The following is a 27,807-nucleotide window of genomic DNA, read 5'->3' on the forward strand; positions in this document are numbered from 1 at the left end:
GGACAGGGGCTGGATAAAGGGAGAAGGAAATGGTCCATTAGACACAATGTGTGTTTGTGTATATGTACTGTGTGTGTGTGTGTGTGTGTGTGTGTGTGTGTGTGTGTGTGTGTGTGTGTGTGTGTGTGTGTGTGTGTGTGTGTGTGTGTGTGTGTTAGTGGCCAAGGGTCAGCCAGAGGGGATACAATGTGTCTGTCACAACTGACCGCTCTGCGACCACAGACACCAGTCGACCACCAGCCACCAGTATTTTGTGAGTGTGTTACAGGCAGAGAGAATAAGAGCAGCCCAGCCTCTCTCACACACTTTTTCACTATCCAGACTGTTACAGCCAACCGCACACTGACCCCAGGGCTGCCGAGAGTTCGTGTGTGTGTGTGTGTGTGTGTGTGTGAATGTGTGTGCACGTGTAAGACAGAAGAGTAAAGGAGTTAACAACCCCCACAATCACCCAAGATCCACCTAGATAAACAGTGATGTGAATAGGGAAGAGATTTTATAGAGTCAGATCTGTGTGTTTGAGTGTGTGAGTGCACCTTTTGTCACAAATGACCGCACACTCACCTGGTAACAAAAAGTTCCCTAGTGAGAAGACGTATTCAGACAACTAGCGAATGGCAGAAAAAATCCACCAACCCATTGCTGTTGAAGATGTATTTGGTGATTGTAGTTTACTTACATTGTAACCACTCTGCTTTATTCTGCTGCCTGAGTTAGTGAGTCTGTCTCTCCAAGATTATTATATGAACTCTAGGGCAGTGGTTTTTATTTTTGCTTAATGTTGCCTGAAAAATCACTACCTCTAAACTGTGACTTGCAATCTGCTCTCAGATTGTTCTGTTTGAATGTTTTGTTGGACCCAGAGAGTTAAAACTTGCTGTTATTCCATCATCATTTTCCTGTTTTCCTCGTTTGGGTTGGGGTTAATGTCATGTCACCTCTTGAAGTGGTTGATAAGCCTAAACTCACTGGCTGTAAAGACTGCGTTAGATGATACTATTTTCAAAGGACAAAATAAAAAAAGAGTGCTTTCATCCACTAAGAGCTATTCCTCATTGCACACTTATACCTACTGTCAGTTGTTGATATCCACACACAACACGTGCATTTCATTCACTTATCCATTCTTGATTGCACTAATGGACATTTTTGAGCAACAGGTCATATATGATGCTCATATCCTCAATCATTCAGTGTCAGAAGTCCTCTGACTTTATCCGTCGTGCCCTGACCAAACATCCGCTATACAGTGAAGAGTCACACTTACGCATGCACGCCAGTCTGAGAACAATGCCATGATCTGACATTCCTTCTGCAGCTGTTTTTGGCATTCGCCCTGGCTTATGGGAAAGTCCACCTGAGAGCACACTACCTTTGGAATTTCACCTGACAATTCGATACTAGCTGCTGTAAACAAACATCCACAGATAAGAGGGCGCAAAAGGAGCAAGATGTGTGCAGTTACTAATGAATGCACGACAGCATAAACATAAATCCGCCCTCTCTCACACACACACACACATGCACACACACCTGCATATAAATACTGCATTCCCCTTGCAGCCTCACCCTACGGTTTGTTTAGTTTTTGTAACAACCTAAACACCTGACAGTGTTGGCAAGGACTATTGTTCCTCCTGCTGGCTCTTGAAAATAGAAGCTTATAGGAAGCAATGAACAATGACTGTTACATGACCTGCTAATGGATGTAGCAGTCGCTCCATTCTTGTGTATGCGTGCGTGAGTGTGTGTTTGTGGTTAGAGGAAAAGAGAAGGACATAAAAGCAAGCATGACAGAAAGTGTGTGTCCATGTGTTTGTTGGGTTGCATGTGCACATGTAAACATGTTCATGTAGGATATTTAGAGAGGCATCAAACAGATGAAGGAAAACATACTTCATGGTCTTTAAACATAGTGACACAACAGCTCTCGGCCTCAGCATGCATCCCTCTGACAGGGAGACATAAACTGAAATGGACCATAGTGTCTGGTAGCTGTATTGTGACTAGGGAAATATCCTCATTGTGCAGTTTGACATTTAAAGCATCGGCCTGATTTTCCTCTTTAAATTAATTTGCAGTATGTTCAGCAGTAGTTTGTTCTGATAGCCCACATTAAGTAAACAAGTACAAAAGACATCAAGAGTCAGAGCTGCAGCAAAAGGGAAGTTCATTCAGGAGAACACTGACCAAGACAGGTCCCCCAACTTTAATCATGGTCATCACAGAAACCTTCCATACATCCTAACCTTTGCATAACCAGACGCCTCTCAGGGGTTGTTTCATGAAGGTGCTGGTGTTGTTTTGTTTTTTGTCAGCTCCATATTAGTGTCATAACATGATTGCAACGTGTGCATGCTCATGCACGTAAACCACTCTAGACAATTGTAGAGCAAGCCATTGTTTGGCCGTGGGGTGGCTCATCATGAAAGTCCCATCCTGCAAAGCTGCCTTTGATCAGCACCCACCACAGACCTGGAGTCAAACCACCACAGCCCAACTTCTCCAACTACCAAACAGCCAAAATAGCTTTAGCGAGCAAACACTGAAAAATTGTCACAAAAGTAGCTAATAATCTTTGAACAACTTAGTAAGAACAAAGAAAAAAAATGAAGCCTGTGACTGATAAGACTATAATTGTTATCCGCACAAATATGAATGTTTTTATCTTAAATCTTTTTTTTTCTATTCCCTTTTCCATCCCTCATACTCCAGTTGTTTCCAGTTTGTTTGACATTTCATCAGAAACTTGGCTGTGCTACTCTGCACCTCTCCAAGCCATAGTCAAAGTAGGCAAGTTGAACAAAAAAAGCATCATTGGTAAATTAACAATGACACTGTTGTGGAAGTCCCACTAATTAAGTAATTAACTATATTTTATAAAATGTGGTTAAACTTCTCACTTCTCACTCGCTGATGTTTCTCTTGAGATGTTTATTGTAGAAGAGAAGATAAACTAACCTTTAAAAAAACAGAAATACAAAGACACATACATTTTTATGTTTGGTTCTTCAGTGTTTGCATAAGGAATTCTCTTATATCTGTGTTAATATATATCATATTTCTCTGGGACTTGATGTTCAAGTCCATATATCCCAGTCAAGCCTGAAGATATTCTGAACCGATGTTTGTGTTGGACTATAAATCATTAAAATGTCTACGACCATGTGCTCAGTTCACCTCACTTTTATGTTTTCTCCACCATTTGACATGGAGATAACCAAACCCCTGAGACAATATCGGCGTCCATCCACTTTAGGTTGTCAGCAGCAAACTTGCTGAAACACTGAAACCTCTTTACACAAACATGCAAACACACACTAACACACACTGCTGTCTTCAGTCAAAAGGGCCCGTTTTTGTTTGATCCCCTCTGAGGTTTATCTCCTAAGTACAAATGTCAACACTTGCTGTTGACTGTTTCAGTTTCCTCCAATAATCCAGTGACTGGCCGCATCCAAAGACCTGAAGACCAGCAGGTAACAGCAGTTGACCTGGTGCACAACAGAAAGTCAAAGGAATATGAGACATACTGAGACATTAGGACATAATTAGAAAAGAATTAAACATATTATTGAGGATCTTTCTGAAGCCACGGCATCTGTTGTTGAGCACAGATGAATACATAGCATTGTATAGTATTGTAGCACCAACCTGCAAACAAACTGCATCTATGACACAGTGGAGCATTAAGCAGGAAATACCTCTGTCAGGAGATGGTGGAGGCAAAAACAAAGCTAAAATAAGTATTGGACTTAAATTCATTGGGCGGATAAACAAACAATCCAAACAAATGACATCTTTAGTTACAGAGTCTGTAGGGTGCCTTAGAAATTGTTATTGCAGTAAAAACTTTATATGGTGACAATATATTGGTCTGGAGTTTACAGTTTGTTTATAGCTTCCTATACTTGAATTCCCGGTATGTAAATTAGGAGGTGGTGTTTCATTTTTTTCTATTTTTATTTTTACTTCTAGACGGCAGAAGAAAGTTGCTGCTTCCTCTCATTTGTTCTCGTGTTTACATAAGTGATGCTTTGCTTTGTTTTATGCGTCGTTGCTCTGTATGCTCTGACTATACGGTATTTTTAGAGAGAATGACACTGAAGTAGGTGCGTAAACGGGTGTGTGGGTATGTGTGTGTGTGTGTGTGTGTGTGTGTGTGTGTGTGTGTGTGTGTGCTGGGGCAAGGATGTGGAGATGTGACAAGTGTGTGTTGACTATAATTTCTTGCTATTAAAAGATCAGTCATATATGCAGCACTTATTCATAAACCGGAATGTACTCGCACACATTTGTGCACACAAGAAAACGTTTTTGTACTTTTTTGTGTGTATGTGCGCAAGTCAAATAAATCCAAAGTTGGAAGTGTGACGTGGCTGAAGATTAGTCCAAAGTTTGAGTCATATTGTCGGCATATCATCGCCTTTCGTTAGATGTGTCTTTCACCACCTCAAACAGCAAACTGTGGAAGCTCCATGTCGGTAAACCAACACTTGCACACCCGGGTGTCTCTCTCTTTGTCCCTGTCTCTTGTTTTTATGTCTTGCAGTCATTCTAATGTCTGTCTTTCTGCGTTCAATCCTTTTGACCTGTCTTTTATCCTCTCCTACTACCCCTGTGTCCCTCATTACCTTTCTCTACTGCACCATCTCTCTCTATACAGGTTAATCATTCCAGCAGTGCTATCTTGCCAGAGGTCTTATCAGTCTCTGTGTCATTTTATAACCTAACCTGCATCCCCCCTCTCACCCTCCCGCCCCCACTTGTCCCTACCCATACTCTGACCCCGCCCTCTATTTGCCTGCCTGTATGCCAGCTTCATCCAATCGCAGTGCAGGATCTGGAGGCTGTTGCTGATTGGTGGAGCCTCCCATCAAAGGTTGTGACCAAATCATTATAAAAAGAAAAAAGTTATGTATCTTTGCCTGTATGCCAGGATAAATACAAATAAAACACTTACTACAACAAGCAGAAGAAGAATTTTGTTGTTTTCCAAAAGTCAGTAAAACAAAGAAAGTTTAGTTTATTTCATTACATTATATGTTGTTCATCATAATGTGTTGTCATTAACACTGGATTGGATTCCAGTTGTTTGACAGTTTTGCTGCTAACGACTCAGGCTGAACGTGTACAGGAAATTATTAAACAGGGGTGAAATGAGACATTTCCAGTTCCCAGTAAAGAGACATTAAAGAGACATTAAAACTGCTGCACACACACACACAGGCACACACACACACACACACACACAAGTTTTGTTTTGTGGGTTTTGTCCTTCATGTAAATCAGCTGTAGTTTCTGATACTGTGTCTGCACCACACATTACGTCACCTATAACATTTATTCCTACTGCATTTAAGTGACAGTGTCTTATAAAAAGAAAACTTTAAAAAGCCAATTATAGCCAACTAATATGAAAACAATTGAAAAGTGAAGAGCAACAGGTTAAATATAAAACAGCGTCGTCGTGACTTTTAGGCTTCACCCAGCATGTGTGTACCGGATCACCTAAGGGTCATGTTTATTATGGATCATACATGGAGTATGTTTGTCTGCAATGTTGAATGCAACAGGTAAAACATACGAAGAAAAAGAGTTTTACACTTATTTGACCATTTTTGCTCTGCTTTGAGTTGAGAAGGTTAGAAGGTTTACATCGGCCGAGTGCTCAATAAATACTAATACTAATAAAAAAGAGAGAGAAATACATGTGATTTAGTAAATATTTCACTTTACATTAAGTGATGCTCACACGATTACAGACAGAAAGAAAGAAAGAAAACAGAGCAGAGATTCTTCAAAAAATGTAGGAATGAAAACAAAATCTAGCTGCAAAGGTAGTCTTAGGATTTATAGGTTTGAGTTTCTTTTACTGTGCCTGCTGGTGATGTTTCCCTCATATTGTTATAAGAACAGTTTCTTACAGATGATGTGTTTAAATGTGCACTTCTCCGTGTCCAGTCTGTGCAGCGCGCCCTCCGCCACCCTTCAGGTGTGTCTGGCACTCTGTCCAGAGACGTTTCCTCGTCTCCCAAGTCTCAACCTCAGCGGCTCCGATCGATGAGACGAATTCTCTGCGCTTCCCTGAACTAAAATAAATATATTTCTATCAGTGCTTATGAGTGTTGGAGCGGGTGGTGGGGGCGCAGTGTCGAGACACAGTCGCATAATTGCTTTTGTCTTTGTGTATTTAAATTTGAATTGGTTAAATAGCCCGAGTCTGACGTCAGATCACTAATTGATCCCTGCTCAGCCAATTACTGGTAATAATTCAGAAGCAAAGGTATAATTTATTGCGTAAGGGGCTGGTTTGATCCGAAAATAAAGGCCATTTAAAGCCCGAGGCCGCGCTGCTCACATTTTCCACAAAATTGAACAAATAAACCCAAAAGCTACAAATGCTACGCAGGTAATTTTACATATTTGAAATATTTATGGGCCTAATGCAGAATTTACTTTGTCCTTCACCTGCATTAAAAATTAGGGATAGCCCAGTTAGAAAGAAAGAAAGAAAGCAAGATTTTATTATTGTGTGATATTTGAATGATGGAGAGATATTAGATCGAGTTTCTACTAGATCACCACAGAGGCAGCGAAAATGTTACAAGAATTACATTTATTATTAAAATACATGGAACAGCAGATACCTGTACTCTATAGAAGCGTTTCTAGCCGTCTGCGTGTGCGCGCGAGTGCCGCAATATGTTGCTGTTCTAACACTTTCCCACCTGCGCACCTTGCGCGGTGCCTCTGCACTCCGCCGCGCTCGCGGGGGGATCTGTTCTCGCATGAAGTTGCATCACCTCACTTGATTTGCTTGTTCTCCCCGCGCTTTTAAAAGTCCATCATTAAAGGGATTAAACAGCTGAGATTTCGGAGAGATGGAACTGGAGGGTCTGAGGCGATGTTTCCCGGGCTCCTCGCCTGATTGGACCGAGTGAAGATGATGTCAGACGACCGCATGCGCCCCGGATTGGAGAAAGCGGAGTAAACAAAGCCGCGAGGAGGAGGAGGAGAAGAAGTCTCCACATCTTCAGACAGTCCGACCAACACGCCAAATCCGAGTTTACGCACAGGATAGAGCGGCCGCGGTGGCGCGTACTCGTTTGCTAAAGGCTGAAAGTTACACTGATTGTCCCACTTTAATGGGCGACGCGCAGAAAGACTTCTGGAGAGGCTAAAGGGAAAATGACCATCGTACCATCGCACTCCGGACGCCGTACACTTTTCACGTTTGAGTAAGAGACTGATTACTTCAGTTAGCGCGCAAACGATCGTTAATAATTATCGGAGGAATCCCTCGCATGTGTTCTGTTTCAGTATTGCGTATTTTACGCAAATACATTCTTGAGAAATTGAATTAGTAACAGTGAGTCAGAGCTGCCAAGCACCGGCGAACACACAGGCGTTTGGAGACAACCTGTGTCATTTAAATTAGGCTTCACATCGAGAGCATGGTCCGATAGCCGGGAGACAGACAGAGAGATAGAAATCAAACAGCTAAAAAACACATCTGGGACACTTTGAGGTGTGTTTTGGGAACGTTTGCTTCTCACGTCCACTTGTCCCGCAGAGCGGTGCGGAGTCTGCAGCTCAGGCCGGCAGCGCTGACATGCTGCCCAAAGTCGAGACTGAATCCCTGGGACTCTCTCGATCGTATGGGGAACAAGGGCACATGCCAAGGAACATGCAAGGTAAGAACTGTCACACGGTTCCTAAAGCTTTGCCAGCAGTGGCTCCTTCTTCACCCAGTTGTCGCACTGGAAGTTCGCGGTGCGCAGCCTACTTTCATTTCGTCAAAACTGAACACACTGATATCCACAAGATGTTTGCAGATATAACAGATCAGGAACGGGGGAACGTCAACACAAACATTTAATGAGGTGCGTGTTAAATTATTAGACTTTAACTATTACTAGGTTATTCTTTACACGCAGTTTTTTTGAAGTGCTGCATGTTCGCTGTGGCTTCAGAGCATATTTCTAATATTTTCCCCCCACATCTGTACTCAGAAATAATAATTACGCACCGTATATGCAGACTTGGAGACACTTTTTAAAGGTTTGGCCCCTGATCAAACAGTGTTAGCGTCCAGCTGTCAGTCACGCTGGAAGTGTGCGGGCGCCTGGTGCGTAAAAAAGCTGTGAGGCAGAGCAGAGAAGCTCTGTGTATTTATCTTTGTCACGTAGAGCGTTTTGCAAAGAACCGATGGACTTGCTCTCTGCAGTGTAACTAATGTGCAGAATTAAATCAGGATTTGTCTTTATATGAAGCTAGTTCAGAGTCAGAGTTGATACCAGATTAAATGCCCCCAAACCAACACATTTGACCTCGGGCCAGTAAACTTCAGTGTAACAAGCCTATTTATTCTAGTCTATTTTATGCATTAAATAAATTGTAAAATGTCCCCTAAATGTGGAACAAATACATTTAAACTCACAGATATTTAGTTATGTTAGATTCTGTTTTGTGATTTGTCAAAACTGAACGACTTTAAATTAAATATGGGCACCAGAACATACTCTACCGAGGTGTGTATTTTTATTTTACTTTATATTTCTAACTATTTTTCACGTCTCACTAATGGTGCCAAACAGCAGAATCGCTTTAGATCTGGAAATGTGCGGAATTGGATGTATTTATTTTCCAACATGTGCAGCTTTGAAATATGTTCGGACCACTTTTTTATCTTTTATCTTTTCACATTGGGCACATTCACGGCATGAATCGAAATATTTTTTCATCACGTTTTCTACACAAGTACAAGTAAATGAGTGGCATTTTAAAGACAGGCTGACTCACTGTGGCTTCATAATAAACTCACGCTTCCCCTCTCGTCCTCCTCGTGCCATTCCACAGCTTTATAAATGGGCAATCAATTAGCCCGGACTTGGTTTATGGGACCTGATAACTAATACTCACAACACGAGGTGTGGCTTGTTAGAGAGCGCGTTATCTGCTTTTACACTCGGCGTACAAGAGGATTTTTCTGCGTTTTTGACCAAACACTGTAGCTTCGTGCAGATTGTATGATCGGGTGGCGTGGAGGTGAGAGCCAGCAGGTGAGGCACGGTGTGTTTCTGCATCTCCTGAAGCACTGTAATCTACACACACACCTGTGTGCACACATCTCCGACTGTCTTTGAAGCGTTTACATCATCTATTGCAGCACAACCTCAGCTTTATGTGCAGTTATAAAACCTTAAAAATGTGCACCAGTGGTTTCCATACACTGTGGCAGCAGCGTGGAGTCTGTACAATAAGGGAGGAAAAGATCTAACAAACTTTTTTCTCTCTCTTTTCCTGAAAATATTTTTTATTTGTGGCATCAGAAACATTTCCAGCTGAGGGTACTATTTTATTTACCCCGACTTCGACTCCGCTTCATAAGTGCCATCAACGTGGCCATAATGTTTATTTTCTTTATGAAAAATGTGTCTAAATCTGCAGCTGCCGTGCGTCATGAGTACCCGGCCGTACAAATCATCTCCTCTACGCGCTTTAAAGGAAGAAGAAAGTTCAGAAACTGGCACAGCTTTAAGCTTCTCTGGAAAAAAAAAAAAAAATCGACAGCTCGGTGGAACTTGTTGCTTCAGCTGGAATATGCTGCTGCACCGATCCCAGCAGGGCAACGCGTTAACAAACCAGAAATCATGTCTAATTAAAAGGTCTCAGCGAGCAGATGAGTGGATTTTGAAGTGGGGCAGTAATATATGTGTGAAGGCCTTGGAAGGGCGTCTAGTTGACAAAATATTTCCACTTTTACAGCCACATCCACTGAGGTTTTCCTGTTTGATCTTGGCTGCTTTTTATGATTAGAGCCATAAATGCTTTTTTCTAACTGCTGTAAATGTCAGGCTGGCTGTTTGCTTAGCGCTGCCACACTTATCAATGTAAGTCATTCCAACACACTGAGTAAAAAAAAAAAAAAAAAAAAAAAAGGGGGCTACAACAAATCCACCACAACAAATCGCTTAGTGCACCCAAACAAGCGCAAGGTGCTCAGATTGAAGTCATTTGTAATTGATTAAATTGCAGTAATTATATAATTGCTTTGTTTTACGCGTCATTCGCCATAATTGGCTGAAACTGCTCGGGAATCGAAAAAGAAACGATCTTTTTTGATGATTGGCTTATGAACTTGATTTTTCCAGCGCACTCACAGAGAGTCAGAAAACGTGGCTGCTACTACCATCGCACCATCACGAAGCCAGTGGCCTGCAGCGCTGCGGGAGATTCTTCGAGAGGGAAGAATAATGTCGGCTGAAGTTTGGTTTTGGATGTTTTCTCCTCGCCTGCAGAGATAAGGGCTTCTCTGTGTGTCTTCACTTGTCTGTGGGCGGTTACGTTTTCTCCTCCAGTCCTTAACTCTAATATCTCTCCATTTCCCAAAGCGACTCCAGGACTTAGACGCATGCATATTTATGAGGTTCACTTCCATAAGATGTTTTTTTTTTTATTATTATTATTTATTTATTTAATTTTTTTTTATTTTGTTGGCTCCTGTGTGCAACGACTGTAAAAGAGAAGACGGCAACGAGGAGATATAAATTGTTGGGTCCTTTTAAGTCATTCCAAAATCTACCATTCATCCTCGTACCCTCCTCAAATGAAACCCCTAGAAGTCCAAGAGACGTTTAAGAAGAATCTCCGTCAGTTGCGTCGCGTGGTTTCTCGTGGTTCGTCTTGATGGATGGATGTGGGCTCTGTCTTACTTTCTTTTTTTATTTTTTGGAAAAGAGATTGCAGTGAAATAGACTTGTTCTCTGTCTGTCCGCGTCTCCTCCGCAGCTCCCCAGTTAAAAATGATGGACTACTCTTATGACGAAGACTTGGACGAGATGTGTCCCGTGTGCGGAGACAAGGTTTCTGGGTATCACTACGGACTCCTGACCTGCGAGAGCTGCAAGGTTAGTGCCCTCATTCAAAAAAAAAAACGCTAAAGCATTGTTAGAAAAATATTTCCATAGTGACAAAATGTGTGTGTGTGTGTGTGTGTGTGTGTGTGTGTGTGTGTGTGTGTTTGGTGACCTTCCCGTATCTGTTTCCATGTGTAAAACACTGTTAAAGTCAATTCTCTCTGTGAGTGATGCCACAATTATTTAGAGTCATCTAATAAGTTATTATAAAGTTCCCGCAAGGCATCAAAGTCTGTCACTATTAGGTTCACAGTGGTTCATTGAATTATTGTAGATGTGATTTCAACATTCACTAGAGAAGCTGGAGTGTTATGTGCTCTGTGGTGTTTTTATTGTCATTTATTCCCTAAATACTGCACACACAGTCTATATGTACACTGGATTGTACACTTTTTAAATACATTCCAGTAACATGACTCACATTTCTCCACTGCTGCTTTGTTTTTAGTGCGTTCCCTTCTCTGATCTGTAAAGATGTATTATTTTTTTTTTTTTTTTTTTGCAGTGACATTTTGCTAGACCAGACATTTAGCCCTAAAGATTTAGTTCCTCGTCATAAACACTGCAGGAAAACCGACATTAAAGAGGCAGGGGGTCAAATGTTGTTGTGACAGTCGAGCGATCAAACCTTTCCTGTGAGTGTCAGAGGAGTTTGTAACACGGCGAACAGCTTGGAAAAGACACAGGAGTTCAAACGCATGCAACGGAGTTTTGTCATTTTTGCAAGCATCAAACACAGGAGGTGGGGGGGAGGAGGAGGATTTAACCCAGGAAGCAAAGATAACAGTAATAATGAATCTGTTTGCACAAGCATGTGCCCCACTGTCTAAAACTCTCATCACAAGTTCATTAAGAGTATAGCAACATTGTCTGGTTGTAAAAAGTTTCCATTAGCAAGTTAATATTGAGACTACTGCAAAGTAAACAGCTGGTGCCATTAATTTGAGCTCTATCAACAACCTATTTGTCCCTTTCTGCCTATTTCCACTGTTGTCCTCAACACCGAGCTAATAGGCAGTACCCACATTTTTTTTTCTTAGTCCAGTAAAGCTGTCAACACAAAATTAAGCGGAGACAAATGTCTCTGTGTTAACACCATTCAGTGTAAAATTGCAGCTCACAGTATTGATGCAGCGCCGCACATTTCTTGCTTATGTGGTCATTATTCAAAGCAGATGTTATAGATTTTATCCCATATTATGACCTTGAGATGCTAAGCACTTGCTCGAATAGGGAGACGTCAGTGGCATCGATGCTGCCTTTCAGCCTCAGCCTTACAGGCTCGTGTTGGAGAGCCAGCCCCGCAAACGCATTTCCCAGTTTAGCGGAAACCCTGGTGTGTGTGCGCACATGTGTGTGCATGCAGGATGTAGATGAAGAGGTCTGTAATAAAGTGCTGCGTATCCTTGTTGAAACATTAATAATATTAGTGGCTACCTGAAGCTGGTCATTGATTATCTCTAAAATGCAGGTAGTATATTAATTTTAAAAGTGTGATTGTCAGGGCCGAACTGATCTATCAGTTTGTTGACATGTTACACATGTTGACATTAAGCCATGTAGTGCAATCTATCTCCAGTGTAATTAATGGTCCTCCTTAGCCACAGCTGCATGAGAGCTATAAAATCCAGCAGTTACGTTTTAGCCCTAGTTTCAGTTTTTGTTATGTGCTACCAGAGTGACCTTCACATTTTCTGATATCGTGCTCTGTTATTTATCCTAATTTGTTGTGAGTTTGTGGGTAAATCCTCCTTTTTTTTTTTGCAAGTACCCTCTTCTCCCTTCTTGCACCTACCCCTCTCCTCCATGTGCCCTTTTTACTCCCCAAAACACCGAATGCTTTGTTATTGGGGTGAGTTTTTTTAAGCTTTGAATGGGTTAGGGGCAGAATTGTGCTCCCAGGTTTTGGCTGAGGAACAGACACATACATATACACATAAAAAGAGATGCGGGTCATAATCCTGCTACGTCGCCAAACACAGGCACACACGCGTGCACACACACTGTGTAAATATACACATTCGTATCATTATTCACACGCACAGGAAATATGTTAGCTCATATCCTCCGTCCCACATTAAGTGCTGTAATGACAGAACCACATTATACCTGTTAGCAAAACAACAAGCTGAAAGCGACTGCCAGATCTCCACTGTCTCGATCCCAGCGTGGAAGAAAAAATCTGAAATTACAAGTGACTTGTTATGTTATCAGAGATATTGTGAATAATAGTCATAACAACAAAATAGCAACTGCAAAGGTTAAAGGAAAATAAATACCAAAAAATAAAAACCAAGGTAAAAGGCAAATTTAGGCAGGACACATATTAGAGCAGGGAGCTACAGGAGATCAGAGGATGTCTTTATGTGAATCATAATTATTAGTAACTGGATATAATTTACTGAATCCAACTTGGACATAGCTTGTGTGAATGCTTTACAGCTAGGTTTCAATTTCAGATTATAATTTTAGATTTTATGATAATTTGTGGGAATTTTTGGGCAAAAAAATTATTTTCTTATTCATGGTGGCAAAAGAAACAGGCAAAAAGTTGCTTGCAGCAAAGCCTTTATGCATAAAAATTAGCCTTGGCAATTGTGTTTTCTTGATCTGGAACTGCAGGACAAATTATGGCTTTTTAGCGAGATGTTGCCGGTTTGTTCTCCATGTGTGATACGGTGACAGTGGGATTTTTAAAGCATGTTAGAATCCAGTTTGGTTCAGACATGTATAACACACACTGTGTGCTAAATGAAAAATTGGAGCGAAACTTCTTTCTGAAGCATGGATTTTTTTAGCACAGAGAAGTCGATAATCCAAAACTGAGTGCAGTCTTTTTGGGAGGGGGGAGGGGCAATCAGGCAATGCAGATTGTCAATTAAATTTGTGTTTGGTGAGATATTGACAGCAGCAGGTTCTTTTTTATTTTTATTTTTTCAAAAGAGCAGGTTTAAGGATTCCCCTCCTAGGTTATGGATCTAGAATACGTTAATACTGTCTTCACTCCGTTTGATTTTCACTGCTGCTGCCAATAATTAATTCCACGTTGCAGGTATGAATGTCTGTAATCCTGGAACTGTGAAACATGGATATAATTTATTGGATTTTTTGGACTCCTCTTCTTATATTTTTTCAATAAGTAAGTGGAGAGTTGAATAAAAGGCTTTCCCTGTAAATTTTTGTCTTGAACATGAACAGAAAATATTGTTATTAGTGATGTAACATAGACAAGATTCAAATTATGTGTTGTACCTTTTCTACATTAGTTTATAGTGCACTAAAATAGTGAATATGTGGAGAAATTGGTGATAAAACTAAGGTACTGTGTAAATGTAAATGTATAAATCATTTCTTTGTAAGACTCTAAATAGAATTGTGAATACATACTTTTGTTTGTAGAAGTGTGTATTCACTCTTCTTTGTATCCTGCGTGTGTGTGTGTCCATAAAGCATCCCAACATCAATAAGGGTATAGTTTTCAAAACTTCAGTGTGTGTATGTGTGTATCCATTAAGCCTGTCCCTCTCCATCTGTCTGGGAGCGTGAATGGGCCAATTACCATCGCATTGCAGGGGTCAAGCGGGTTGACGTCTTAATTGGTTCTCTCTGCAGGGCTTCTTCAAGCGCACCGTCCAGAACAACAAGCGCTACACATGTATAGAGAACCAGAGCTGCCAGATTGACAAGACCCAGAGGAAGCGCTGCCCATACTGCCGCTTCCAAAAGTGCCTCACCGTCGGCATGAAGTTAGAAGGTACAGCAACGTATAGCTCGGGTGTTTGGCTTGACTTGAAATCACACATTTAGCTGGTGTTTTGCTTTTGCAACTGAATATGTTGTGTGTATAAGTGTGAAAGTGACAAGTAGAGAGTGTGGGGTTGCCAAAAGTTAGGAACCCTTTAAAAATTTATAAGATATCTAGTTGCGTAGAGAAGAAAGGGATTTCAGTGTCTTGCTCAAGGGCTTTGAAACAGGTGGCTGTTACTAAACTGTAGCATGTGACTGTCCAGTAAAAGAATTAACGTAGAGTAAAAAGTATAAAAATCCTCAATTACAAACAATAGTTTCTACAATAAAAATGTCACCAAGTAAAAGTGAGCAATCACTGCAAAACGGGCTTACAATATCAAAGTAAAAATCCTCGTAATACAGAAAAATGGACCATATGTGTTATATAGTAGCAGGTTTGAACCTTATTTCATAGCAAAGTCGGTCACTAAAATATGATCTATAACTTACAGTTCACATCTGCACGAGTGGAAAAGCAGTTCCCTGCAAGGTTACTGCATTCTGTGCACTGCATCATATATTTTTTTGGGATGTGATGGCTGTTTGCAATTACTGTTGATGAAAGTTAGGAGGGAAAAAATTAGAACACGGAGAAGCTAAAACTGAGGGTTGACCGCTTCTAGACTTACACGGAGGTGCTTTAAAAACTCGTATCAAAGTTCTGGTGAAAATGACGAGCAAGTCTTTTTCCATTGAGTCCCAATTCAACACAGTCATTCGTAGCACATTAACTTTTCTTTTTTTTTTTTTTGGGACCCTAAATATTCCTCCACAATCAATTTGCATGTGAAAAGTTTTCTACTAAATTGTGATGTTCGCCGTTAAAAAGAAGAATAACTGTTCTGACAAAATGATTGTCTGTATGAAGGCAGATTGTTTTTACTTAATCATTTAACAATGAACCGCTCAGTCATTTTTGTTCCACACAATACATGCCTTGTGAGGACATAGCCTTCTGCCAAAGCGTAGAAAATCTAGCATTGCTTATTAGTATTTGAGATGGGGTCAGGGGGAGTTGGGGTCTATCTAGTAGCTGCTGTGCACTTAAACTTGCCAGACAGAGTAATAGATAAAACATTAAACTTGGCAGCAGGGTGAGAATGGTAATGATGATACTTTTGGCCAGCCGTTTCGAGGCCTCTTTGTTTAATTTGAACATGGCTCAGAAGCTTGTTCAAACACAGCTATCCAGAGGTGACAGGACAGCAGGGCAAGAAATGTTCCTCCAACATTCAATGATAATATTTAAAACCAATTATTTTTTCACAGTAATTTACAAGTTTTACTCTGAAATTGCTAATTCCACAGTGAATAACAAGACCCGAAGGTCAGCTTTTCATAGATGTAGAATAGAGGACTTGAATGTGAAAGGTAATATTTATAATAGTTATTCTTTTGGTGAGTTACGAAGTTGTCATTTGAAAAAAAATACTGCAAATTAAACTCCTTAGGCCCCTGAAATTACAGCTGAATTAAGTTATGTTAAAGAAACAAGAGCCTATAAAGTAGAGGTTTTCTACCTACAATCTTTCCAGAGGCTTCTCCCTTTTACCTGCCTCTTGCAGGGTAATTAATTGCTGTGAATTGTGAACGGCCGCTGGGCAGAATGTCCCAGTCTGTCATTTTCCAGCTGACATAGGAGGGAAGGGGGTGGCGCTTGATTTGATTAGCTGGAGGTAGCTTTCAGCTCGGGGGCAAGACAGGCCCTGCAGCACTCTGTCACGTGCCAGAAGCTCCAGAGGGCGACTACTGCCACGGCCAGTAAAGACCTTTCATACAGAAAGCCTGACACTGCTAACCACACACACACACACACATATATTCATGAGACGCCCGAAAAAAGGTGTTTAAAAGGCCACAGGCAAGAGGGAGAAGCTGTGATTTGACAGCGGCAAAAGAGAAAAAGAGTTTTTGGGTCATGTGCTTTGTTATTGCAATCTTTTCATTCCATTACACAGCAGCTTGCAGCAACATGTGAGTTCAGGAAATCGAATGGAAGCCAAATGTGGACACCAGAAGTAAGAGAAGCTTAAAAGCTGACTCCAACTGTAATTCCTGTAACTTTTTTATTTTTTTACTATTTAATTTTGGCTTTCTGGTGTTCAGTCCTTCTTGTTTGCAAATCAATGGTGCAGTGTTCACAGTTTGAATTTCGCTGTGCGTGTGGTAACAGTAAAGACGCGTGTCTGCCGTGTTGGTAGTGTTTCAAAGTTGAGGCAGGGCAGTGAAACAAGGTGCAATGGCAGATGTGCACATAGCAAAATGACATAAACAGTGTTGTGACACATCAGTCACCCCATCCAAACACCAGGAGACCTATCGCATTATCTTCAGCTGATAACAAAACAAAAACAGTTGAACCTGGTCAATATGCTGTAATAGCAAATAATACTGTCTGCATGCTAGATAAATACCTCTGACCCAGAGTAAAAAATCAAGATATATTTAAAAAATTCAATTCCCTGTGGTTGCAGGTTTAGCTGTGATATTATATAATAATTTAAGCAGGTGTCATGGGCCTCTAATATTTGTCCAAGCAATTTTACAATTGATGCTGTTCTGTCATTTCTATTATTTATCACACATTTGTTTAATGTCAAACATATGTATGAATTGTAGTATTGAAGGAAAAAAAAGGGGCACACACTCTCAGTTATGGGCCCTGGCAGCGACTCACCCGTTTAACCACGCAAAAACATAAAAAGTAAAAATCCTTACTCCTTGTTATGCACTGAAGCACTTCACTCAGTGTTGACTTATTGAGAACAAGAAGAAAAAAAAAAAAAAGTAAAACATACCATTAACGTTTCACCCATTAGCACGTCATTCACTAAAGATGATGAAGCACGCTGTAACTATCCAAACAGCTCCCACCGGCAGGATTTTCTTTTTATGATTGGTAGAAGTTGCCTCACATCACATGCTTCACAAGCTGCCCAATATTTCCATCCTTTCTGTATCATCTTAAAGGCAGCGCATAAAAGTTGAATTTTCAACACTCGCAGTAGGAATTCACTCTGTTTCTGCCGTGTGCTCTTTAAGGGAACAAGCTACTTGATGTTCTTAAGAGTAATCTTTAAAAATTAAAGTTGATGACAGTGACACATTGAAAAATGGTGATCGCTCATAAAATACTGATTATATTATTCACTCTATCTATTATCTTGCATCTCTCTCTCTCTCTCACACCTGCCACAAAACTGTGCAGAAACCAGGAAGTAAAATAATCTACATTATATCAGCAGGCTTCCTTCATGCATTCCTTTTGCAGCAATTCTCATTTTAACTGCCGCCAGCTGAGTGTTTGTATAGTCCTCTCTGCATCCACTTTTTATTTCCTCTCTCTCCTCTCCATCTTTCTTGCTCTGATTTCTCTTCCATCAGCCTCCCAGTACCTGCACTAGAAGCCATGTAGCTGTCCCATTACTTATGCATAGGCATCATAGGTATTCATGTGTGTGCATGGGATAGGGCGCATCCGGAGCAGGGGCTGAGGCCCCGACATGACAAACAGGGTGTCAGCAAGGCTCCGCAGGACCCATTAATATGCCGGCGGCCGACAGGGATCCTCACCTACGCGTGCTTAATATTCCTGTATATTAAACAACCATAAATCAGAGGATATAAGTGCTGAGAGCTGTGTGTGTGTGTGTGTGTGTGTGTGTGTGTGTGTGTGTGAGATATGTTTGAGTGTAGGTGTGTGCACAGAAACTGAATGTGTAAAGAATGTGTTGTCTGTTTGTGTTTGTACATGTTAGAGATAATGTGTACATGATGCAGTGGAGACTTTTGGGGAAAGAGGAACAGGGTTTTTGGTTTGGCCAGTTTGTGAATTTATGGATGTGTGTGTGTGTGTGTGTGTGTGTGTGTGTGTGTGTGTGTGTGTGTGTGTGAGAGAGAGCTCAAATTCATGAGTTGTGTGTGGACATGCTCTCAGACAGCAAGTTAGGGGAATTCAGAATGGAAGACAACATCAGCCTTTAACCTTTCAGCCCAGCTTTAGCCCCAAAGCCTCACTGCAACTCCACAACATCCACTTACTCAGATCCTTTTCACAATAATACTTACAGTATAGAATGGTAGTTCCTTAAACAGAAGAGCTTTTCTTGCTCGTAAAGAGTAAAAAAGTCTTAAGAAAAGAAAATTCTGAATGTGTTCCTGTTACATAAAAGCTTCTCTCACGTAACATAATCAAAAGTCAGACAGCAAGACAATAACTTCATCGTCATAAACCTGATCCCTGCAGCACCTAACATCTCTCCACCTCACTCAAACACACACCTCACACACGAACTGTCCCGCTCCCCCTCCCCTCCCCCGTCCATATTAATCCATGTTACATGCATGCAAATCACCTTGTTTAATTAGAGACAAAGAATCTGTGTGTGTGTGTGTGTGTGTGTGTGTGTGTGTGTGTGTGTGTGTGTGTGTGTGTATGTGTGTGTGGTGAGACCTGCAGCCCCCCAATCCTGATATTCATGATGTGATGTGGATCCCTGGGTCTGAGGCAGGCAACAAGACAGTCAGGGCCTAATTTTGTTTTCCCAGTAGGGCCAACTATTAGTTTCTCAGCTCATTAATTACGCTGTTGTGGAGAAATCATTAATAGTTAAAGTCGCCCTACAATAATGTATAATAGATACATTTCACAGGGCTCCTGATTTCATTTTTTTCCCCCCTTTGATGTGTGATCAATTTTTCAACGGTCATGATAATTTCTGAGCGTGGGCGAGTGGGCACTGGAGTTGACCTCAAGCATGTTGGGAAATGGTTTGTATGTGTGTGTATGTAAAATCACTGTGTATAAATTACATACCATTTGAGCTGTCAGGGCTCTCCAAGGTGGCGGAGCGTCTGGCCGTCACCCAACTCACCCGTATTAGCGAGCGTGTGTGTGTGTGTGTGTTTAATGTAAGAATGAATAAGAGAGATAGAGTCAGCATGTGGGCATGAATGTGTGAGAAAGTGTGTGTGTGTTTGCAAGTGTGTCTTCTCTCTCAGCTCCTCTTGCTCACATCAGTGACAGACACTTTTTGTGACGGAGGTCATTAAAATCACTCCCAAGGCAGCGTAGAGTGTGTAAGCGAGTGTGTATTTTTGTGCGGGTGTCTCCCTTCAACCCCCCTCTACCCGTCCTTCTCCACGGCCCCTTCTTCAGTTTTCTTCCTCTGTTCTTTCATTCATCCATCAACAACCCATGAGCTGGAGTGGACTCTGTTATCTGAATATTCAGTTTGTATAAACAGGGTAAATGTATGTGCATTTATAGCATGTACAGTGTCATATGTGTTTCTTTTGTTTCTTTCTAAAACAGAAGGGAAAATCCCACTAGATACAATAAATAATAATCTTCGGTTTTAGTATAAGAGAGGGTTATTTTTAATTTAATTTGATTTTTTTTATTGCTTCGTCTCCCAGACGTCCGTTAGTTCATTGCACGCTGGGCTCGGCAAGCCTCGTCAGAATAAGAGTTAATTAAGAATGAATAATTAACACCAGCGCCCCCCAACTGGGAGACGCCAGAGCAGCTTCCCTACGGCAGATCGCACATGGCCCCCTCGTAGCAGTCCACTGTGTGCCCAGCTCATTCATTAGAAATACCCACGGCACAGGCAAGTTGTGAACCTCACCACAGGATCCTCCACTAAAGGGGAAAATCAGGGGGCATCATGGGTATGTTTGGTTCATCAGAAAAAAGAAGCTCAATTTGCTTATTGTCAGCCCTTTTACCCTTTGGGGCTTTACAAAGAAAAATGAGTTTCTCCTACTGGTCAGTGGCATTTTGAAGTTTTTAGATATTGCATAATCAGACAGCATAATAAAACATGTATTTGGAAAAAGAACTAGACTTTTTTGAGTCCTTACTAATATCTAGCTGGTGGTAGAAAGACATAGCCAGCTGCACGATGATCATTTAGCACAGTTTTTCATAGAAGTTTGTTTCTCTGGTCAATGAGTAACTTCACTATCTCTTGGACCTGTGGGGTTTAAGAGCCAACAGGTAAATGTCAAGTGTAATCATCACAGGAAAACCTTTGTCCTACATACAACCGTGGGGTACACGACCATAATATTGTGCTAATATGTAGACCGTACATGGACAAATACAATCGATTCAATCTGTGAAAGTGTTTTTTGCACAACTGTTGTCTACAACCTTTTTAGGTTAAACTTGTTTAAATACTTTATATAGTTGATAGATCTATAGTTTCAGATTACTTTACATTGCTTAACTGAAGTGCCAAAGGTTGGTTGGTATTGGACACAATGACATTATCTTTGTCTCTAATTTTGTCCTCTTCCTTTCCTGTCTTCTTTTTCACTTCTCTTCCCATGTGTCTCTCAGCTGTGCGGGCGGACCGCATGCGTGGTGGTCGCAACAAGTTTGGCCCAATGTACAAACGCGATCGGGCTCTGAAGCAGCAGAAGAAGGCTCTGATCCGAGCGAATGGCCTGAAGATAGAGGCTATGAGTCAGGTGATGCAGGCTGTGCCCACTGACCTCACCATCTCTTCTGCCATTCAGAACATCCACTCAGCTGCCTCAAAGGGCCTTCCACTGAGCCACCACCCTGGCCACCACACTGGTCATCACCACCATCATCATCATCATGCCACCGCCCTGCCCCCCACAGACTATGACCGCAGCCCATTTGTCACTTCACCCGTCAGCATGGCAATGCCCCCGCACGCTGGCAGCCTGCAGGGCTACCAGGCGGCCTACGGACACTTCCAGGGCACACGTACCATTAAGTCAGAGTATCCAGATCCGTACACTAGCTCGCCAGAGTCCATCATGGGCTACGCCTACGTAGATGCCTACCAGTCGGGTTCGCCGCCCAGCTTCCCCCACCTGATCGTAGAGCTGCTCAAGTGTGAGCCGGATGAGCCGCAAGTTCAGGCCAAGATCCTAGCCTACCTGCAGCAGGAGCAGGCCAGCCGTGGCAAACACGAGAAGCTCAACACCTTTGGCCTCATGTGCAAGATGGCCGACCAGACTCTCTTCTCTATTGTGGAGTGGGCACGCAGCAGCATCTTCTTCCGTGAACTCAAGGTAAGTGTGCAAAGACCAACCAAAAGAGTGCTGTAGTTTGAATTTTTATTTTATTGACATTATCAGCCATCATCATGAGAGCACACTGTTTTTAAGCTTTAATTCTATTTGCAGTAACTGTAGGCCATTGGAAATATTTCCTGCATTTTGACTCAACAGTAAATGTTTCATCGTGTCGTCATTTATAATTGACAGTACGCAGTTCAGGAACATCATCTGTTCAATCCTTTATCTCCAACAGACCTTTAATCTTCTTTTTTATGCACTGGCTCAACAATAATGTGGAGAACACAGGGCTGTGAGGTGCAAAATTGGGAATCTGCTCATAGCTGCCACTGCTGTCTGTTGCACTGCCTGATCAAAATTCAGCAAGCAGCTGTACTTACGCTGTGTGTGACACATTTTGGCTATGGGTTGTGAAAACTTTGACTATGAGCTTCAGGCACTTTTCATCCTAACAGGGTCCTAGTCTGAGTGTTTTATGCAAACTGAATACCGCCCCTCTCCCCTTGAAAATATTCCTCAGATCTCAGCACACATTGAGTGATGATATGAGATATTGTCTATTAGCATATGGGTCAAAGAAAACCAGACGGCTGACCATCTCATACAGAAGAATCACAATAGCAATAACCTGTCTATTGCCACTCCCAAAGGCTCACTTTGAAAATGTGATCACTCCTGCTTCTACATTACAGAGCCCAAAGGAGACTTTCTGGTGTTTCTCGCAGCTTTATTTGCTTCGAATGAAGGATAATATTCAGAGCGACATGAAAGGCGTTTGATTAGTCTGCTCTTCACCTGTTTTATTTCTCCTCGTCTGACCCTTTTGTCAGTGTCTTTCACGCTGCATCGCCAAAGGCTCGGCTCCATATTCATGGGCCCCAGCCTGTTGCAAAATTCCCTCCAAATATTTAACATTATCTTGTGTTATCAAAGGGGGGAAATAACAAATGAAATAAATGTAATATTAAAAACAGAGCCAATTATAACACTGAAAAGAGTCCTTGAAAAACACATGTTGACATTTAGCACGCACTGTGTTCCCGCTGTTGACATTTTCGAAATCTGTATTCGCATTCAACCACGGTGCACGGTGCACACTCATGCATGCACGCGGGCCTGATCGTAGGGTGTAGCCAAAGCCCAGAATTGTGCGGCTTGCCCATTAACTTTGAATGATAATTTTTGAAGCACTGTGAAGCCTCTTCATTTCTCACTCTCATCCTAATTCAATTATCTCACCCACTTGTGTTCGTCACTCCCTGATTTTCTGCTGAATGAACTGTCATTATGTTTGCCTAATGACTACCCATATTACTGCAGCTTAGTAGTAATTCAGCTGGGTGCCTGTTACAAAGGTAGAAAATGACCTGGGCTCAGTGCAGGAGAAACCTCTCCCTGAACCCCTGATATCCCTCCAGAACCTCCCCTGATCCTGATGCACAGCCCCATTAGTTTACATGTAGCGGAGGTGGGAGTGCATTTCGCTTAAGTGAGGGAGATAATTGAACCGAGCCCCCTTTGCTCTGTTTTTAAAGAGCTATCTGAAGCACAAGAGGAATTGAAAAATAATGTGCTAGCTGTGGCTTTGACAGTTTTTCCCACAATTCTCTTGTTTATAATAAGTAAATACTGGGAGAAGCTTTAGAGTCAGTGAAAAGAATATTTAAATGAGCTCATCAGCTCTTTTGATTGATGCTTACAAGCTGTGGATATAAATAATTTTACTTTTTGTTTAAAAGGTTGCCCCGACAATTGTTTGGTTCTGAGGATTTTTCCCTTTAGCTTTACAGCTCTGATTAATTTATTAATAAATATTGGGGCGTGTGCACTGTGTACAGTGCATCAAGCCTGTGTTTTAAATGTGTTCTGGTGCCTGTCATCTTGTCTTTGCTACTGTAGTTCAACACCAAATTACATATAAAAACCCACACACGACCTGTGACCCCCTCCGATTTGTCTTCCCGTGAATATGCCTGTTTTTGTTTATGTGTGTGTGTCTGTGAGCGTTTGAGGCTGTTCATTCATGGGAATACACGCATGCTAAACGTCTGCTCGAGCATGACAAACATTGCAGATGCTCAAAGGTTAATCTGGGCTGATGTGAAACATGTGTAAATCATGTGTATATCTCCTACTGTAAGGTACTTTAGATAAAAAACTTCCTAAAACAAATGATGTACGATTTTTAGTTCAATTCAATATCATGTTTTAATGCTGCCTGACCTTTGACTTCTCCTGCTACTATAGATCAGATAGTCAGATGTGAGGGACCAAAAAGATAGGAAGCAGAGCAGAATTAAAAGCTTGTCACCGGAGTAGCGCAACACTGTAGGAAGCTATAAATACACTTCCATCTCACACACACACACACACACACACATACCCACATTAAGACACAGACACCACTCACACATAACAGCCCTTCTCACTATTATTAGCGCCGTAAGAACAAAAGAATTTCTCTGGTAATAGAACCAAGCTAGGAGGGTGTGTGTGAAGAGTCTGCCAAAAAAGTGTTTAAAGATTTAGTTTCCATAAGTTGGCCTCGGTCACGAGACTCATAAATATCTTTGCCATTAGGAGGACCTTCTAAAGAGCACTCCCCATTCTTTTCCAACGCGGCACGCTGCCCCCGTCTTTCTCCCCCTCTTTTCCTTCTGGGAATGAGGCATGACGTGAGGGACATTTATTTCTAACACCTTGGATACAAGAAGCTAGGGTGGGCTTTTCCCGCCAACCCAACTCAGTTTTGATTGGTTTAACACATCGACAATAAGAGAAACTTGGGTCCGGTGCACTGGTTTTTAAATCAGAGAAAAAAGAGTAGGGGGAAAGTTTTGGCAGTGTTAAGAGCACGTGTGGTTACTTGCTAAATTTTTAAAAGAGTCAAAAGCAGGTGCATGTGTCAGTGTGTGTGCTCATGTATAGACGTATGTGGTTAGACACAGTTACTCTTGAATATAAACTTGTATTTACTATTTGTGAAATATGTTTTTACTGCAAATAATTTAAGCAGAAATATATATTTCTAAAATATTTTATTCATTTGAAAAATGACCATTCCTCACATATTTTTGTAGGTTTTTAATCTAATTTGACTGAGTGCTTGTTGCAGGACATATGTACAGTAGTTACCACTCTGTATGATAGAACATTATACATATAAACTACTTCTATGAGTTTCTAAAAGCAATGGATATTTTCAGATTTGTGATTTATAAGAGTTTACACTGTGTTAGTGTCTTTTCAATTGGTCTGTTTGTTCGTGAGAATGTCGCAGTGTTTGAGTGTGTGTTAATGGGGGAAACACGTGTGTGTCACTCAGTGACATTTACTAGCACAGGGCTGATTCTCCGTCGCCCCTCCCCTCCCTTGGCCACCACTGTCCTGCCATGAACCTTTCTACCCTCCTGGTGCCAAGTGCTCACCCGACAGGACTGAACACGCTAAAGGACAAATCTACCGACAAATGTAAATATTCCTAAAAGGTATCTATTGGTAATGGTTGTTCTTGAATTAGCACAGAAAAGCAGATTTCAATGCGGCCCTGTGGTCAAAAAAGTAGTTGTGTTTGTAAAAAAAAAAAAAACTCTTAGGTTACGACATCAACCTACTAAAATAGGCATAGTTTGTATGTGGCTAAGAAAACAAAGTGTAAGAAAGAATTGTAACTAAGGACAAATCCTGGCTTCCAAAATATTACACTCCTTGATTTAATTCACCTGACTCTGCTGATAAATCATGATAATAGTGATCCAGGATGTATTAAGATGTAAAATATAAATAAAGATTTGAGGAAAAAAATCAAATTTGTAAATATGAGTTTAAAAAAAACAAACAACAGCAGGCAAGTAAATTGAAATATTTTACAAAAGTACTTTGTCTTACAGAGCTTTGACAGCACACAGCTCGGGCTAATTGCAGTTTAGATTTGTAAAGGATCACAAGAAAAGGAGTGAATAATTAAATGGTTTTAAAAATGTATGCCACGCTGTCTTTGTGAACGCTGTAAACACAGCTCTCAAACAAACCCCTCTTCTAATGTTCCTGTTTGTGTTACTGAACATTAGGGTGGACATGGACGTGTTTTTGAGTGCATTTCCAACATGTGTGTGTGTGTGTGCGTGTGTGAGTGACTCATACCGTAGCGGGTCCAGTGCTACCCTCTCCTCCATTGTTCCACCGTTAGGATGGCTGGCTTGGCTCCCACCACAAACACAATGGGAAGGAGAATTTAGCAGGGCGATCGGGACTATTGATGATTCATATGTTTATATCTCACCTTCCTAACACTACTCCCTTTTCACCACGGCCACCCCACCCCCTTCCTCTCTACACCCTTTAATAAAAAGCATGTGCGTGTGGTGTTGGGACAACAAGCACTTTTGTGTACCTTGTCAACTGACAACATCCAAAAAAAAAAAAAAAAAAAAAACAGGAAAAGACCACATTACAAAAGAGTTTTAATTAATCCAGTGTATTAAGGCTGTGTCAAAGTAAAGATTTGAATAAATATGAACATTAAATGAGTTCATCTGTTAGTTTTTTACAGTCTTTCAAGGAAGAGACAACACAGAAAACTCGGGCCCCCAAAAGACTAGGACGTCTATCGCAATATTTAAAAATGACTGAAGCAGATACGAAGGTAGAGCATCATCCACCATCAACTATCAACTACGATTTTATCCTATTCCTACATGTTAACAACAGAAATAGCACAGTTGTGCGTGACTCCAGGAGTTTGCCACATGCAGAAAATGACGTCCGCTTTAGCAGGATATTAATCTGTCTCAAGTAAAATGCTGTGTAACTTTATACATATATTTAGTCCGTCCACCTGATAAAAGTGGAGCGGGGAGTAAAATAGCCATGACGTTTTGAAATTTGGCTTCAATGTTTACTTTAGTCATCAAGGGACTGCTTTTGGTGGGATCCAGACAGGTTTTTCAGCTTCTCTTCTTTTTCAGTTTTGTCTCTCTGCATGTAGCGGGAATGGCAAAAGCAGAACTGAGGCCCATTAAGTTGAGGAGGAACTGTATTAGAAGTCTTGTTCCCTGGAAAAGCTCCCAGCTGAGATGGGACGGCCATATTGGATAAACAGATGGCAAGGGAAAGGAAAAGGACAGGCGAGGAGAACAGAGGTGAAACAAAGAGGGGAGATGAGAGAGGAGACAAGTAGAAGGGGAATGTGGAGAGAGTAGAGGAAAGGGAGGTGGAGTAGAGCGAATAACAAGGAAGACGAGGTAAGACAGGAAAAAAATAAAAAGTAATGGAGTGAGAACACAAGACAGGAGAGGAGAGGAAAGAAAGATTCCAGAGGACAGAAGATAAAAGCAAAGCAAAAAGAAGCAATGACAGGTTTAAAAAGTAAAAAAAACAGGTAAGGACAAGAGCTCAGGAGGAATTATTTCACTGGTGTTTACATATCGTCAGATCAAAGCCAAAATGATATATTACTGCACTACAAATATGACCTGGTATACATGTTGACACATTTCACTCTAAACCTTTGCAAGTCGTCTCTTCTTCTTCACATTCACTTTCACTTTCACTATCTTCTACCAAATAAAGGCAGCAATGAAAAACAATAATTACTGGGGCTGCAGACTGACTACAGTGGCCCCGCTCAAGGGCAGTTTATTAGAAATACTGATGAGCACAGTGAATAAAATCACAAAACTTAAAGACAGTTTGTCTCTTTCCTGTCAGTTGTGAAACTGTTGAGTTCAAGTTTCCTGCTGGTTTCGTCTCTTCAGAATAATACTATTAAACACAAAGACAGCCCACCACCACTGTGTTGCTTTAGAAAGACAAGTAATAAGACAGTGTGTTGAAGAGGTCGGGACACTTGTTAAGTTGAGCTGAAATTGATGAGAATTCATTTCAGATTGAGAAAAAAAAAAATTCTTTCAAGAGTTTAAAAAATGTCTCGTCTGTGCAGCGTGTCAGTCCATCAGTTTGTTATTTTCAGAGAAGTCTCGACTGTTTTTCTCCAACGGATATTTCAAAAACTCACCAAATTCATAGAAATCCAAAA

The 27,807-nt window shown here is 41.2% G+C and overlaps 1 protein-coding gene across 1 annotated transcript in view; it reads left to right on the forward strand.

The window, feature by feature from the left end:
• The first annotated feature begins 6,827 nt into the window (after positions 1-6,827).
• nr5a2 (nuclear receptor subfamily 5, group A, member 2) overlaps positions 6,828-27,807 on the forward strand; it is a 62,301-nt gene continuing 41,321 nt past the window's right edge. The window contains exons 1-4 of the mRNA XM_026346099.1: positions 6,828-7,697; positions 10,795-10,913; positions 14,535-14,676; positions 21,058-21,764. Of these exons, the coding sequence (XP_026201884.1) occupies positions 7,616-7,697; positions 10,795-10,913; positions 14,535-14,676; positions 21,058-21,764 (1,050 nt within the window). The 5' untranslated portion in view covers positions 6,828-7,615. The remainder of the gene's footprint in view (positions 7,698-10,794; positions 10,914-14,534; positions 14,677-21,057; positions 21,765-27,807) is intronic.

The sequence above is a fragment of the Anabas testudineus genome, chromosome 4 (assembly GCF_900324465.2).
Source record: "Anabas testudineus chromosome 4, fAnaTes1.2, whole genome shotgun sequence".
Lineage (NCBI taxonomy): Eukaryota > Metazoa > Chordata > Actinopteri > Anabantiformes > Anabantidae > Anabas > Anabas testudineus.